Genomic DNA, 16502 nt, shown 5'->3' with positions numbered 1-16502 from the left:
ACACGGGGGGACCTAGTGAATGTCCTACAGAGAGCTGGGACCACAGTAACAAAGGCTACTATCAGTAACACAATGTGCCGCCAGGGACTCAAATCCTGCACTGCCATACGTGTCCCCCTGCTGAAGAAAGTACACGTCCAGGCCCGTCTGCGGTTCGCTAGAGAGCATTTGGATGATTCAGAAAAGGACTGGGAGAATGTGTTATGGTCAGATGAAACCAAAATAGAACTTTTTGGTAGAAACACTGGTTCTCGTGTTTGGAGGGGAAAGAATACTGAATAGCATCCAAAGAACACCATACCCACTGTGAAGCACAGGGGTGGAAACATAATGCTTTGGGGCTGTTTTTCTGCAAAGGGACCAGGACGACTGATCTGTGTAAAGGAAAGAATGAATGGGGCAATGTATCGAGAGATTTTGAGTTAAAATCTCCTTCATTCAGCAAGGGCGTTGAAGATGAGACGTGGCTGGGTCTTTCAGCATGACAATGATCCCAAACACACAGCCAGGGCAACAAAGGATTGGCTTTGTAAGAAACATTTCAAGGTCCTGGAGTGGCCTAGCCTGTCTCCAGATCTCAACCCCATAGAAAATCTGTGGAAGGAGTTGAAAGTCCGTGTTGCCCAACGACAGCCCCAAAACATCACTGCTCTAGAGGAGATCTGCATGGAGGAATGGGCCAAAATACCAGCAACAGTGTGTGAAAAGCTTGTGAAGAGTTACAGAAAACGTTTGGCCTCCGTTATTGCATACAGAGGGTACATAACAAAGCATTGAGATGAACTTTTGGTATTGACCAAATACTTATTTTCCACCATGATTTGCAAATAAATTCTTTAAAAATCAAACAATGTGATTTTCTGTTTTTATTCCACATTCTGTCTCTCATGGTTGAGGTTTACCCATGTTGACAATTACAGGCCTCGCTAATATTTTCAAGTGGGAGAACTTGCACAATTAGTGGTTGACTAAATACTTATTTGCCCCACTGTATAATGAAATTCATGTATCAAATTTAACTATATTTAATCTACCAAAAAAAAACAAACACATGGACGCTCGCTTCGTATTGGTCTACAGGGAAATGACGCTACCAATAAAATGAAAAAAATCTCTGACAAAGCTGGAGTTGAGCGCATTCCCCGAGGTTGCAATTATCATAATAAAAGAAAACAACATTAAAGGCCGTTAAGATCGACGGTCAAACTGGTAGCGCAGGCGCTAATTGCAAATGTGCCGGTTTACCCCTGTGCCGTGTTATTTAAAGGGCCAAGGTCGATCGCGTGTGTGTGTTTGCATGAGTGTGAGATCGAAGGACCGAGTCGCGGTGCAACTCATTACGCGTGGCATTTAAATAAAAATACGGTGCTAATTAAAAAAGCGCTTGGAACAAGAGCGCAATTTACCAATTATTCAATTCCCCGATTAGTTTTCCGCAGCATTATCACAAACATCTCTTCATTTAGTCCCGTCATATTAAGGAAGATGAGATGTGTTAATCTGATAATCTGCTGCTTTGCATGCAATATGTTGTTTATGATGATATTTGGATTCATAAAATGGGAGGTAGATGGTTATAAATGGGTAAGTTAGGGTATCTTATGTAGAATATATACAGTGGGGCGAATAAGTATTTAGTCAACCACTAATTGTGCAAGTTATCCCACTTGAAAACATTAAAGAGGCCTGTAATTGTCAACATGGGTAAACCTCAACCATGAGAGACAGAATGTGGGGAAAAAAACAGAAAATCACATTGTTTGATTTTTAAAGAATTTATTTGCAAATCATGGTGGAAAATAATTATTTGGTCAATACCAAAAGTTCATCTCAATACTTTGTTATGTACCCTTTGTTGGCAATAACGTAGGCCAAACGTTTTCTGTAACTCTTCACTAGCTTTTCACACACTGTTGCTGGTATTCTGGCCCATTCCTCCATGCAGATCTCCTCTAGAGCAGTGATGTTTTGGGGCTGTCGTTGGGCAACACGGACTTTCAACTCCCCCCACAGATTTTCTATGACGTTGAGATCTGGAGACTGGCTAGTCCACTCCAGGACCTTGAAATGCTTCTTACGAAGCCACTCCTTTGTTGCTCTGGCTGTGTGTTTGGGATCAGTTATGCTGAAAGACCCAGCCACGTCTCATCTTCAATGCCCTTGCTGATGGAAGGAGATTTTCACTCAAAATCTCTCCATACATGGCCCCATTCATTCTTTCCTTTACACAGATCAGTCGTCCTGGTCCCTTTGCAGAAAAACAGCCCCAAAGCATGATGTTTCCACCCCCATGCTTCACAGTGGGTATTGTGTTCTTCGGATGCAATTCAGTATTCCTTCTCCTCCAAACACGAGATCCTGTGTTTCTACCAAAAAGTTCTATTTTGATTTCATCTGACCATAACACATTCTCCCAGCCCTCTTCTGGATCATCCAAATGCTTTCTAGCGAACCGCAGACGGGCCTGGACGTGTACTGGCTTCAGCTGGGGGACACGTCTGGCAGTGCAGGATTTAGAGTCCCTGGCGGCGCATTGTTATACTGATAGTTGCCTTTGTTACTGTGGTCCCAGCTCTCCGTAGGTCATTCACTAGGTCGCCCCGTGTGGTTCTGGGATTTTTGCTCATTGTTCCTGTTATCATTTTGACACCCCAGGGTGAAAAATAGTCAGGAAACGGAAGTTTCCTGACTATTTTTCTTCACTTCCTTTCTTGGCCCGAGATGAGCTCTTACCAAATGCGCTACTGACCTCCAGTGGCCAGTTTTATTGCTTTAAAATGGGTTTTGAGCTTTGTGCATTATATTTTAAATGGATCGGAACCTATAGATGCCTCTTGTAAAAAAAAAAAAAAAAAAAGACGTAAAAATACATTTTCGGCACACTGAAGCAATTAAAAATAGAACGTATTTATACGTTTTTGGAAGCAAATGAGTTATACAATCGGCATTTGGATGTTTGTGAATTGTTCTCGAATCTTTCACGGCCGAATCGCGAATAATCTAAGAATCAGAAATTTTGCACGCCACTACTTTTTATACATTTTCCCAATGTATTATTATTTTTTTTTTGCGATGAGGCAGAAATAAAATATGGTGCCTCATCACCAGTACGCAAAAATCTTCCAAACCCCAGAGGCTCGAGAAATTTCGCACAGTTCCGATTCTTAAACACCTTGGCAGGGTGCGTTGCTGGTGGCAGTGAGCATTTTGTGGCAAACTCTGAACGTGTCCTATAGCAGAACTGCTTGAGAAGTGATAGCGTGCTGTTTTGGAGATCGGAGACGCACATGTCACGGCCAAGGAAACCTGGATAAATGTGCTTTCTTGAAGTTTAGGACACTGTCATACCTCCAATTAAGCTAAATAATTAGTTATGTCCCGATCTGATCACATGATCGGAAATCGGGCCGATCGCCCCATTTTCCAGAGGATCACAACCAGGTGAAAAAGATCCAGTATGGGTTTTTATTTAAAAAATATTTATATATTTGTTTCTCTGTGTCATGCTCGCACAACCACTATCTCTCCCTCCAGCTGCTTTTCTTGCTCACCGAGCAGCTGCTTGTTAAAGTTAACGATGAGTGACAGCTTTGAAAGCTTTGATCTTGCCAGAGAAACTTGGGGGCGCTAACTTGAAAGGCACCGAATTTATGAGCTTGTTGAACACTAGCTGTAGTGTCCTGTGAGCTACAATCAAAGTCAAAGTCAAAGTTTGCTTTATTGTCAATTCTATACGTTTCCATTGAATTTTATTTTGTGAGCTGCATAGATTTTCTTGTGCGCACGTGCACTATTACGCATGCGCGCAGCTTAGGGGAAACAATGGATTGTATGTTTATTTATTTATTTTTTTATGTACACGTTGTTAAGCATGTGTATTTTCCGCCAGGCCATCGAAAACAACCTTGTTCAGAAGTCGCCCGGTGGCCTGACCTACATGGCGGAGTGGCGAGGGGGCATCCTGGACCACAAAATGGGCCACCTAGCCTGCTTCTCCGGGGGCATGATTGGCATCGGCGCCGACGACGGCGCACCTGACAAACGTCAGCACTACTTGGACCTGGCCGCCGAAGTCACGCGTACCTGCCACGAGAGCTACGACCGCTCGGGTGAGAACGCCGCTCGAAGCCAAACTCAATAAAAGTTTCGTTTCGTGCCGAGTCGGCCCTCGAACACGAGCGTCCTCGGCATATATTGAGTAGAGTAGAATAATTCAAGTGTGCTTAAGCGACACTTGAGTGACTCAAATGAAAGGCTTTGCTCCTGATGTACTTTATAAGAGGAAAAAAATCAATGTTATGACACTTTTAAAGATTTCTTTTAATTTAACAAACATCGGCATCGTTTTACACGCTGTGATTGGGAAACGTTTGACAGATAAATGCTTGTTTTTAATATTCTCCTTCAATCTGTCATTTTTTACATCCTTACTTAATGATGAAACATTTAAACATTTAACAATTCAATTTTTCTTTCCTCTCAGCCACCAAACTGGGACCCGAAGCGTTCCGGTTCGACAGCGGCGCCGAGGCTACGGCGACCCGGCTGAGCGACAGATACTACATTCTCAGACCTGAAGTCATTGAGAGCTACATGTACATGTGGAGGCTCACCCATGACCCAAAGTACAGGGATTGGGGATGGGAGGCTGTCGAGGTAAATACACAGAAAATAGTATTTGTTCAAAAATTAGTAGAGCTGTCCCGATCGATCACGTCATTTTCAAAGTATCGGAATCGGCAAAAAAATATCGGCCATGCCTTTTTTAATTTTTTTTTTTTTTTTTTTAAATTATTAAATCGTTTTCTAATTGTATTTAACGTTACAAACATAATATGTTACACTCATCCAGAGTCTTTAGTTTCAGCTTAAGGTAGGGTTATCAAATTTATCCCGATAACTGTGGTAATTAATTTTTTTAAAAATGTATCACGTTAAAATATTTAACGCAATTAAAGCATGCGCTGCAAGACCCACCCACGCATTGTCGCGCTCAATCTGTAATGGCGCCGTTTTACCTATATAGCCATTTAATCTATATAGAGAGCTAAAACGCAGCGTAGAATGAGTAGAGTGAATTTTGGCAGCCTTTGAAGCCTTGTTTTATTTGGCTAAAGCCTTAAAATCCCTCTCCCTACGATTAGAAATATCATGGGACGCAATGTGGGGAAGCAAGGCAGCAATTGATCTTTATCTTAACACCTTACGTTAATTCCCAACGCAGAGAAGATATATCAATTGGTAGCACTACGCACAGTCATGGTTCCACTTCCCATCATGCATTTGGGCATGGCTACATCATTTACTGAAAGCTCAACAAATACACTAGATGGCAATATTTAGTCACAATATACAAAGTCACAAGTCTTCCTCTCACAGAAAGAATGTTAATAATGTAAATGCCATCTTGAGGATTTATTGTCATAATAAACAAATACAGTACTTATGTACTGTATGTTGAATGTATATATTCGTCCGAGTTTTATTCATTTTTTCCTTAATGCATTGCCAAAATGTATATGACCGGGAAAAATTATCGGGAATGATTGGAATTGAATCGGGAGCAAAAAAAAAAAATAGCAATCGATCGGGAAATATCGGGATCGGCAGATACTCAAACTAAAACGATCGGGAGCAAAAAAACATGATCGGAACAACCCTAAAAATTAATATCCCAAAAAATGATTTAGCTCATTCACTGCTATTGTCAGTCATATTAAAAATGAATGTGACGTATATAGCCTTCTAAGAATGCGGACAAAACTATTAGTAACTACTGTCAAGTGACTACCATAATTTTCGGAATATAAACCGCTCCTTTTTTTTTTTTTTTTTTCCATAGTGGCATCATAAGACTGCCAAAAGACCGCCATAATTATGACATGACACCAGAGGTTGCGCTAGACTTTTTCGTTGTCTGTCATTTTGACTGACAGTGTGATAAAAATCCGGTCATAATCTATTTTTACCCGTCACTTACATTTTTAAAATGATAATGACATATTCAATAGTATTTAGTTTTCATTCATTTTTAATTAATGTTCCATCCGAACAAGCTTAACAAGAAGCAAACAGACAGCGGAGTGCACCAATCAGCGACGGGCAGACGTGCCGTTAGCAAAGCGACGAGGGCAGGACTAGGGATTTGCGTGCAGAAGTAAACATACAAGGAGAACGGAGTTTATTCAACATGGCTAGCGCGAGACAGACTGTTGTCAGACTCGTGTCGATGTGTTTTAGCTCATTTAAAGCTGAATTTACCGCGGATTGGAACATATTCTCGGCTCTCCCGTCGCCATCCGTGTTAATATAGAGACGACTTTCGGCGCGCAAGAGTGACGTTGCTCGTGAAGAACACGTCACGCAAATAAACCTGATTTGTCGATTTATTTTGTACCTACTCAAGAGGCTGTGTCCCAGACTTTTCTCTCAGTGTTTGAAAAATACAGGGAGAACAGTCTGGCCGTGCCAGGCAAACACTCAGTTGCCTAGACATTTTTCCGAGTACGGCCAACGACGTCATGCATCAAGAGAGACAATAGCTAATTAATATGCTCACTTGCCACCCTGTGGTCTGGGGTGTGAATTGCAACCTGTCAAAATGACGGATGGACTTCAGTTTTTTCCGTCATCGTTTTAAAAAAACGATCAACGACGGAAAATATTCGGTTAACGCGACCCCTGCATGACACTATCATGAGCATTAATGAATGCTTATGACAGGTGTCATGAACTAATTCACTCCCAGCCATTTTCACTGGAGCAAGGCCCTTCGCTCCCGGCCGTTTTACTGGAATTTGACTGATTTTGCAAGGCCCACAGAAAATTCTTTTCTATTGCTATATAAACATGTAACCCACCAAAAGAAAGATTAGACTCTCTTCTTTCAGCAGAATAAAAAGTTAGTTCATAGCTTTTTCCAATCTTTAGAAATCAACATTAGAAAATAGCTTAGTTTGAGCAATTTTCCAATTTCTGATGAAAAAAACGGAAAAATTGAGCTTTTTGTGAAAGCATAAATTTCAAACATAACTGACTTATACACAGCTATTTTTTGCTTTAGTTACATCCCAAACATCTGAATAATGTTTCCCTTTTACAAAATAAGATAACAAGACAAATAGAGCTTTTGATTGCAAAGTAACAATTTATGTATGGATGGATGGATGGATGGAAAACATACTTCAATGGCTGCACAATAAGGGAAATACGGTCCAGATCTTGGGCAATTCAACAAGGAAAACAGCAGCTATTAGTGGCACCGGTCCAGCGGTTAAAGCGAACGCTTATTAATAAGCTAGCGGGCTAATAGCGAGCTAACTGGGCGTGGAGGGGTAGGTCTCGCCAAGCCCATGCTGTTTACTGTTTCTCTGCCTTCTTAAAATGGTAACTGGCATCCACCCCTGCTTCCCAATGTGAAAGCAGCGCTCGAAACTAAAGGAAAATAGCGCTGGCGGGACGTCAAACAAGCCCGAGTGCAACAAAGGAAAGCGGACCGCAAATATACTGTAGTAAAATGAAATACCAGATATGCATTGCAATTACTGTAAAGATCAACCATTTAGATTTAATAAATAACAAATTAAATGATAAATAATATACCGTACTTGCCATCAATGCTCAGAGTCGGCAGACGAGTTGGCAGTTGGTAGCTGGAGTTGTCCATGGACCGAAGGGTGAGCAGTTCAATTCCCGGCTACGATTGCCCACTGTTGAAGTGCCCTTGGGCAAGGCACTGAACCCTAATTTGCCCCAAATGGGTTGGCAGCGCCTTATATGGCAGCAGCACCATTGGTATGTGTTCGTGAAAGGGTAAATGTGTGCTAATGTAAAGCGCTTTGGGCATGGTAACCATGTAGATAAATGTGCTATATAAGTACTGTCCATTTAATATTTACGCCCCTTACAAAGAAAAAAAAATGTAACCCGGGGACTACCTGTATCTCTTTCCATTGAGTGTATTCTGAATGAATACATTGAACACACACATTTTTTTAATGTAAATAAGCTCTGCCTCTACTTCGCGGATTTTCAATTTTCCCATTAACCACGAAAAATGAGGGATCACTGTAACCTGAAATTTTTATAACCATAATTTTGTAATAATTAGAGGTGTGAGAAATTTCCGATTCTTAGATTATTCGCGAGTGGGCCGTGTAAGATTCGAGAATGATTCACACATCCAAATTCCAATTACTGAAGTATGCCAAGTAAAGCTGAACTAAAACACAGTCAGCGCAGTCTTCGGGACGCAATGAGGATTGGACCGAGATTAAACATCATGCTCAACTCATGCCACTAGATAAATAACCAATAATACCTGACTGCGGCCGACAGCCGCTACAAACTACGCCCACATAATGCTACGGTATATATCACATGTATATAAAACTAGATGCGAAATGACAGGCTCGGCGGCATTAGCTCATGTATAGAATTCTAAATGCGAAATGACAGACTTGCCGGCGAAGGTAAACAGCCGCCATCTTAAAGCAGTAGACTTCTCAGGAAGGCTCTCTTGTAATGAACCTTCCCAGCGAACCTAATTAACTTTTTATCTAAAATACTCTTAAATCAGCAGAATCTTGACTTGAATCCATCTTTAAATGATGAAACAGTTTGAAAACGTTCACATGTCGAAAGTAGACATAAGGGAAATTATGGCATAACAGGAGCAATTTTAACAACTTTAACGGTTGATTCACAACATTAAATTAATTGAATGTAGTTTAAAGCTGCTGTTACAGAATGGGGACTTGAGTATTTTATTTACTGTTTTGAACTGTTAACTTGATACTGAAATAGTAGTTTATTTAAGACCGACAGGACTTTTGTACAATTTTTGTACGAAACATTAAAAGGGGCTAATAACTATAATCGAATGGTAGCCTCTGAATCGTAATCAAATTGTTAGGTGCCCCAATATTCCCACCTAAAGTAATAATTGTCAGAAACTTTACAAAATTAAATATATTTACAATTATTCTTGTGAATTTTGTAACAAGGACGTAAAACCAGAAAATGTACGTATTTATAAGAATAACTCTCAAAAAATGTATGTTAAAACTAGGGTTGTTCCGATCATGTTTTTTTGCTCCCGATCCGATCCCGATCGTTTTAGTTTGAGTATCTGCCGATCCCGATATTTCCTGATCCGATTGCTTTTTTTTTGCTCCCGATTCAATTCCAATCATTCCCGAAAATTTTTCCCGATCATATACATTTTGGCAATGCATTAAGAAAAAAATGAATAAAACTCGGACGAATATATAAATTCAACATACAGTACATAAGTACTGTATTTGTTTATTATGACAATAAATCCCCAAGATGGCATTTACATTATTAATATTCTTTCTGTGAGAGGGATCCACTGAGAGAAAGACTGGTAATACTTAAAGAATTAATGTGACTTTGTATATTGTGACTAAATATTGCCATCTAGTTTATTTGTTGAGCTTTCAGTAAATGATACTGTAGCCATTTAACTGTTCTGCCCAAATGCATGATGGGAAGTGGAACCATGACTGCGTAGTGGCACCAATTGATATATCTTCTCTGCGTTGGGAAATAACATAGGGTGTTAAGAAAAAGATCAACTACTACCTTTCTTCCCCACATTGCTTCCCACGATATTTCTCATTGTTGAGAGAGGGATTTTAAGGCTTTAGCCAACTAAAAAAAGGCACCAAAGACTGCCAAAATTCACTCTACTCATTTTACGCTGCCTTTTATCTCTCTATTTAGGTAAAACGGCGCCATTATAGATTGAATGTGATGATGCTTGAGTGAATCGTGCAGCGCATGCGTTAATTAAATATTATAACGTGATTAATTTTTTAAAAATTAATTACCGCCATTAACGCGATACATTTGATAGCCCTACTTTAAGCCAAAACTAAAGACTCTGGATGAGTGTAAGACATTATGTCTGTAACGTTAAATACAATTAGAAAACGATTTAATTAAAAAAAAAATATATATTTAAAAAAGGCATGTCCGATATTTTTTTTGCCGATTCCGATACTTTGAAAATGACGTGATCGGACCCGATCGATCGGGACATATAAGTATATATATATATATATATATAAGGGCTGTCAAACGATTAAAATTTTTAATCGAGTTAATTACAGCTTAAAAATTAATTAATCGTAATTAATCGCAATTAATCGCAATTCAAACCACCATAAAATATGCCATATTTTTCTGTAAATTATATATATTCTGTAAAATAAATTGTTGTAATGGAAAGATAAGACACAAGATGGATATATACAGTGGGGAGAACAAGTATTTGATACACTGCCAATGGGAAAATCCATTGGCAGTGTATCAAATACTTGTTCTCCCCACTGTACATTCAACATACGGTACATAAGGACTGTAGTGGGCATTTCACTCTACTGTCATTTAAATCTGTCTATGCTGTCCTCACTCCGAAGCGTCTACTTTTTCCAAAGCTAGACAGCTAGTGAACGACACCTTAATAATCAGACTTCTTCCTTTTTCATCTGATTTATTAATAAAATAGCCTCAAACCATTGTCCTCTTTAGACCGTCATAAAACTACAAAAAAAAAAAAAAGTACACAAGCATTGCATTAGCAACAACGTTAGCTTAGCACGCTATACAGGTTCACTAAACATAAACAAAAAGCGTCTCATACAAAAAATAGAACATTTCGCTTACTAACATAATATGTACATTCTTTACAACAACCATACTTACGGACAAATCTTGTCCAAGGATCATATAAGCGCAACATTACAACGTAGGCGTCAGCCCGAGACGTCGTGCAGCCATATGAACTGGCAAGAAAAAACTAAACCATGTCGCAAAGCGACCACAAGAGTTCGCTGTTGTGCTGCAGCACAAAAAGCCTTGCTGTAAAACTTACCAAAAGGCAGAATACTGTCTGAGCAGGACATGTGCGTTAATTGCGTCAAATATTTTAACGTGATTAATTTTAAAAATTAATTACCGCGCGTTAACGCGATAATTTTGACAGCCCTAATATATATATATATATATATATATATATATATATATATATATATATATGTATATATATATATATATATCTTTAGTTAAAACATATTATGGTACATAAAGGTTCCTTTTTTTAAGAGTTATCTTTGAAATGTTAACACTTTAAAATATGTCATGCCTTGAACATGAATGTGATATTCCACAGCAAATGTAAAAAGTTATCACAGATTATGTCAGTGGTTTTTTAAACCAACATCTAATGAACTACTCACCTTTCACGCTAAACTCAATTAACATCCCTAATTACCCCCTAGAAGTAACGCTACACGCTGTCGTGCACATTAAAGCCTTAGGTGACACGAGGCAATTATTAATAATGTACATTAGTTGTCATCCAGAGCAGAGGGTTAACATGATGGATTTCACTTGAATTTAGTCAAAAGGCCCGATCGGGTCTTTAATTAGTCGCCATCACGGAGAATTAACGCACCAAGGTGTCGGTTAATTAGGGCGCAGGCCGGTAGGTGAAGTCATTAAATCTATACGTTTTGATTTGCCATCTTGCTTTCAGGCGCTGGAGCGGCACTGCAGAGTGGAAGCTGGCTTTTCGGGGATTCGCGATGTTTACACGCTGACCGACAGCCATGACAACATGCAGCAGAGCTTTTTCCTGTCGGAGACGCTCAAGTAAGTTGGTAGTAGTGTTGCTTTTGCTGTTGATTCCGGTTCCTTTGTGTTGTATCGGCCAATGTGGATACTGTACCGATTGTTGTTGTTTTCGTGAACGATGTCTATCACGAAAATATTTCATGGAATACTTTTCTCAATAACAGATGATAACGAGCTAAAAACATGTCTTGGGTGACTAAAACATAAAACGAATGCCAGTTTTTGCCTGACGAGACGAAAATGCGTCATAGTGTCCGTCACATATTCACAATAAATGACATTTAAAGGGAATCTTGGACCTAAAGACTTGTAGTCTCGAATAAGCCACAATTGTTCTCTTTTACTAAAATATATTGGAAACACATATATTATAGCCATTTATTTAAAAATCTATAATATTTTGTACATGTTTTGATCTGCGGGAGGGAGCCATGTTTTAAGCGTGCAATGCACGCTGGGGGTGATGACGCGGTTGGGCTGGACTGGGAGAATTCAGTATTCAGTATTCAATTCGGTATTCTTTTTCCTCCAAACAAGAGAACCTGTGTTTCTACCAAAAAGTTCTATTTTGGTTTCATCTGACCATAACACATTCTCCCAGTCCTCTTCTGGATCATCCAAATGCTCTCTAGCGAACCGCAGACGGGCCTGGACGTGTACTTTCTTCAGTAGGGGGACACGTCTGGCAGTGCAGGATTTGAGTCCCTGGCGGCGCATTGTGTTACTGATAGTAGCCTTTGTTATTGTGGTCCCAGCTCTCTGTAGGTCATTCACTACGTCCCCCCGTGTGGTTCTGGGATTTTTGCTCACCGTTCTTGTTATCATTTTGACGCCACGGGGTGAGGAGGGAGTTGAAAGTCCGTGTTGCCCAACGACAGCCGCAAAACATCACTGCTCTAGAGGAGATCTGCATGGATGAATGGGCCAAAATACCAGCAACAGTGTGTGAAAAGCTGAAGAGTTACAGAAAACGGTTGGCCTCCATTATTGCCAACAGATGAACTTTTGGTATAGACCAAATAATTATTTTCCACCATGATTTGCAAATACATTCTTTAAAAATCAAACAATGTGATTTTCTGTTTTTTTTTCCACATTCTGTCTCTTATGGTTGAGGTTTACCCATGTTGACAATTACAGGCCTCTCTAACATTGTCAAGTTGGAGAACTTGCACAATTAGTGGTTGACTAAATACTTATTTGCCCCACTGTATTTTGGTGTAGATATCCCATAATACTACAAGGACAGCTGTGGCTTGTAATCCAGTGCGGATGAACAATCTATGAACAAATGTCGTTTTGGTGTCAAATTTGGTGGGGGCAGCTTATAGTGAGGTGCGCCTAATAGTGCGATAGTTGCATTTAGGGATGTCCCGATCCAGGTTTTTGCACTTCCGATCCGATACCGATATTGTTTTGCACTTCCAATCCGATACCGATACTGGCCGATACCGACCTATCTGAGCATGTGTTAAAGTTTAAAGTTATTTAGCCTCCTTACTTAGTTGTCAGACTCATGTTGAAAAAGGTTTTAGTACCCTTGATAACAACTAGCCAGCTGAATTAGGTGAGTTAGAATAACACACAAGGGTTGGTAACAAGAAACTGACCTGTTTATTCAGTGACAAACACAAAACATTATAAATAACAAACAGAAATGGCATAGTCAGTCAGTAAAACGTGCAAATAATATTGTAAACTGTCTTAAAAAAGCAAAACACACCTCAGTGGAAAATCCCACAAATCCCCCAAGCTATTAGATGCTTTTAATGTTTCGTGCATTAGTTACAAAAATTGTATAAAAAGCCTCTCAGGTTTAAATAAACGACTATTTCAGTATCAAGTTAACATTTTAAAACAGTAAATAAAGTACTCAAGTCCCCATTCTGTATCAGCAGCTTTAAACTACATTCAATTCATTTAATTTTGCGAATCAACTGTTAAAGTTGTTAAAATTGCTCCCGTTATTCCATAATTTCCCTTCTGTCTACTTTCAACATGTGAAACTTTTAAAACTGTTTTGAAGATAGATTCAAGTCAAGATTTTGCCGATTTAGGAGTATTTTAGATAAAAAGTTAATTAGGTTCGCTTGGAAGGTTCACAACAGCCTACTAGGGAAGTCTCCTGCTTTAAGATGGCGGCCGTTTAGTTTTCCATACTTAAATGTTGCTAACGCAGTCTGTCGTGTAGCATCAACGACGTTAACGTAGTTTATTGCGGCTGTCAGCAGAAGTCAGGTGTTCTTGTGTTTTTTATCCAGCGGCATGAGTTGAGCTAAAGCCGTGAGTTGAGCATTGGCATTACCCGGGTCTAAGACAAGTTATCTTTACTTTGCGCATTGCGTCCCAAAGACCGCGCTGTGTATTAGTTCCGCTTTACTTGACATATTTCAATATTCGGAATTTGGATGTTTGTGAATCATTCTCGAATCTTCAGCGGCCGAATCGCGTGTTGGATGGTGCGTCTTTACTCACGTGAGATAATGGCTCGTCATCCAGAATGAATTCTTCGGCAATGACTCTTGTTATTCCCTGGGCTTTGGGACTGTCGAGTGCCAGTTTGTCACGCATAGCAAAAGTTTCTGCCGGTGTTAGTTGCGTAGGACCTTTCATTTTGTCTTCGGTTTTCTTAACATACTCCTCATATTGTTTGTGGTGGTATTTCGCTAAATGCTTGATTAGGTTGGTTGCATTAAAACTTCTTACAGCTTTACCACTACGCTTGACTTTATTGTGGCATATGTTGCTCTCTGCCTCTTCGTCTTTGTCGTCCTTTAAGGTGAAATGATCCCACACAGCTGGCATTTTTACCAATAAAGTCTCTCGGTAAATTGGGAGACGGTAATGCAAATGTAGTGTGTTGAAGGTGTGCCGTAAAATGCGGACCGGATTTTAGGGAAACCGAAGCAAAAACTGGAATGGTTTATGTAAGTCGGTGCGCTGGAAAACCTGGACCGGACCTTTAAAAAAAAACTGGATCGGAAGTCTTCCTGTGTTCCGATCCGATACCGATGCGGATTTTTTTGCCCATATCGGCGTCCGATCCGATCCAAATATCGGATCGGGACATCTCTAGTTGCGGTAGTTAAATTAATTTTACAAATTGTATAAAAACAAAAATATCAAGAGGTTTTAATATCAAATTGTTTTACTCATAGTCATCGTTTTATCTTAGAACGACAAGTCTTTCTATTCGTGGTTCCCTTTAAAAAGCATTAAATTTGAATTTTAAAAGGGTCCAAGAATTGTTGGTACAATATGGTTGTGAATTGTGATATCTGAAAATGAAGCTTTTTCTAGCTGTTGCTTGTCCCTTATGAGTTTTTTTGTCTTTTCAGATATCTCTTCTTGCTGTTCTCGGACGACGACCTGCTACCCCCGGAGGACTGGGTCTTCAACACGGAGGCTCACCCTCTTCCCGTGGTCCGCAAGAGCTGCCTACAGGACCCGTCGTCCGTCGCGCAAGACAAGACGAAGCTCTCCGGATGATCGCCGAGACCCTCCGAGGGACGGAGTTCCTTTCCAGTAAAGGACGTCGCGTTTTTTTTCACGCCGTGATTGTATATTCTATCTTCTATTCTTTTTAATTTGACGGACAATCAAGACGAAACTTTTGGCGGACACTTTTTCTTTCCTCTGTGAGGAAAAGGGGATCCACGTTGTCGAGAAAACCACTTCTGAGTTTTTTTAAAGGAATGATTTCGCGTCGCTGACCAAAGGTTTTCTTTCTTCTCCTGCGGTTGATCGTAAGCATACAATTGTAAGAAGTACTGAGTGGGGCAAAATATGCCGTTGATGTCATGTTTCTCGCTGAAACGTTCTTAACTACGTCAGGAAAGTGTCTTATGCATCCTGGGACCATTGTTTTAAAAAAGAACAAAAAAAATATCAGAAAAATGAACGCTTATCTTCTGGGGGTTGGCTTTTTTTGGGAGCTCACAATATAAATGCGTTTTCCCGTTCCTGTTCTGTTTCTGGTAATTTTTGTTGGTTTTAGCAAAAGTTGTACATAAGAATATCATTTTTTTTCCCGTTTCTGTTGATTTGCTTCCCTCAGGTGTTTCCGTAAGAAAAAATGGAAGAAAAACTAACTTTACAAACTCAAAAGTATTAAGATTTAAGTCGACTTTTTGCGGATATTTGAATTCTTATGACTTAATGTTTGGTTTAACTTTGGTTGTTGAGTATTTTCCAATATTGATTTAATAGACAAAATAAAGAGCTGTGCAACTTTGTACCTTTAAACAAGAAATGTGTTGGTGTTTTTGTCAGCCACATTGAACTGAGTGATTGGAAGTCTTTATTACTATTATTTAGGGCTGCAGCTTTTGATTATTTAAGACAGTGTTTTTCAACCTTTTCTGGGTTCCGGCACACTTTTACATTGGAAAAAAATCTCGCGGCACACCATAAACCCAAAATGTTCCATAACTACCCACTTTACAATATACAGTGAGAAGCAAAAGCATTTGTACCCCTTGTGATTTTGCAAGTTTACCCACTTAGAAAATAGGTGGAGGCACGAAATTACAATCATAGATTCATTTCCACTTATAGAGACATAATATACAGTGGGGCAAATAAGTATTTAGTCAACCTCCAATTGTGCAAGTGCTCCTACTTGAAAATATTGAGAGGCCTGTAATTGTCAACATGGGCAAACCTCAACCATGAGAGAGAATGTGGAGAAAAAAAAAACAGAAACTCACATTGTTTGATTTTTAAAGAATTATTTCCAAATTAGAGTGGAAAATAAGTATTTGGTCCACTACAAACAAGCAAGATTTCTGGCTGTCAGAGTTCTAACTTCTTCTAACGAGGCACCACTCGCTACCTGTATT

The 16502-nt window shown here is 39.5% G+C and overlaps 1 protein-coding gene across 3 annotated transcripts in view; it reads left to right on the top strand.

Annotated features, from left to right (window-relative positions):
• Window positions 1-16207, top strand: part of LOC130914337 (mannosyl-oligosaccharide 1,2-alpha-mannosidase IC-like) — a 383071-nt gene extending 366864 nt beyond the window's left edge. Inside the window, exons 10-13 of one of the 3 annotated variants that reach the window (XM_057833414.1) lie at window positions 3890-4109; window positions 4484-4656; window positions 11564-11679; window positions 15000-16207. In XM_057833414.1, coding sequence (XP_057689397.1) covers window positions 3890-4109; window positions 4484-4656; window positions 11564-11679; window positions 15000-15150 — 660 coding nt within the window. In that variant the 3' untranslated portion in view covers window positions 15151-16207. The remainder of the gene's footprint in view (window positions 1-3889; window positions 4110-4483; window positions 4657-11563; window positions 11680-14999) is intronic. The other 2 variants (XM_057833415.1, XM_057833416.1) reach the window with 2 other exon arrangements.
• Window positions 16208-16502: the final 295 nt, after the last annotated feature.

Source organism: Corythoichthys intestinalis, chromosome 4, assembly GCF_030265065.1.
Source record: "Corythoichthys intestinalis isolate RoL2023-P3 chromosome 4, ASM3026506v1, whole genome shotgun sequence".
Classification (NCBI taxonomy): domain Eukaryota; kingdom Metazoa; phylum Chordata; class Actinopteri; order Syngnathiformes; family Syngnathidae; genus Corythoichthys; species Corythoichthys intestinalis.
The sequence above is the reverse complement of the archived record's forward strand: the minus strand, read 5'-3'. Positions and strand labels throughout refer to the sequence as shown.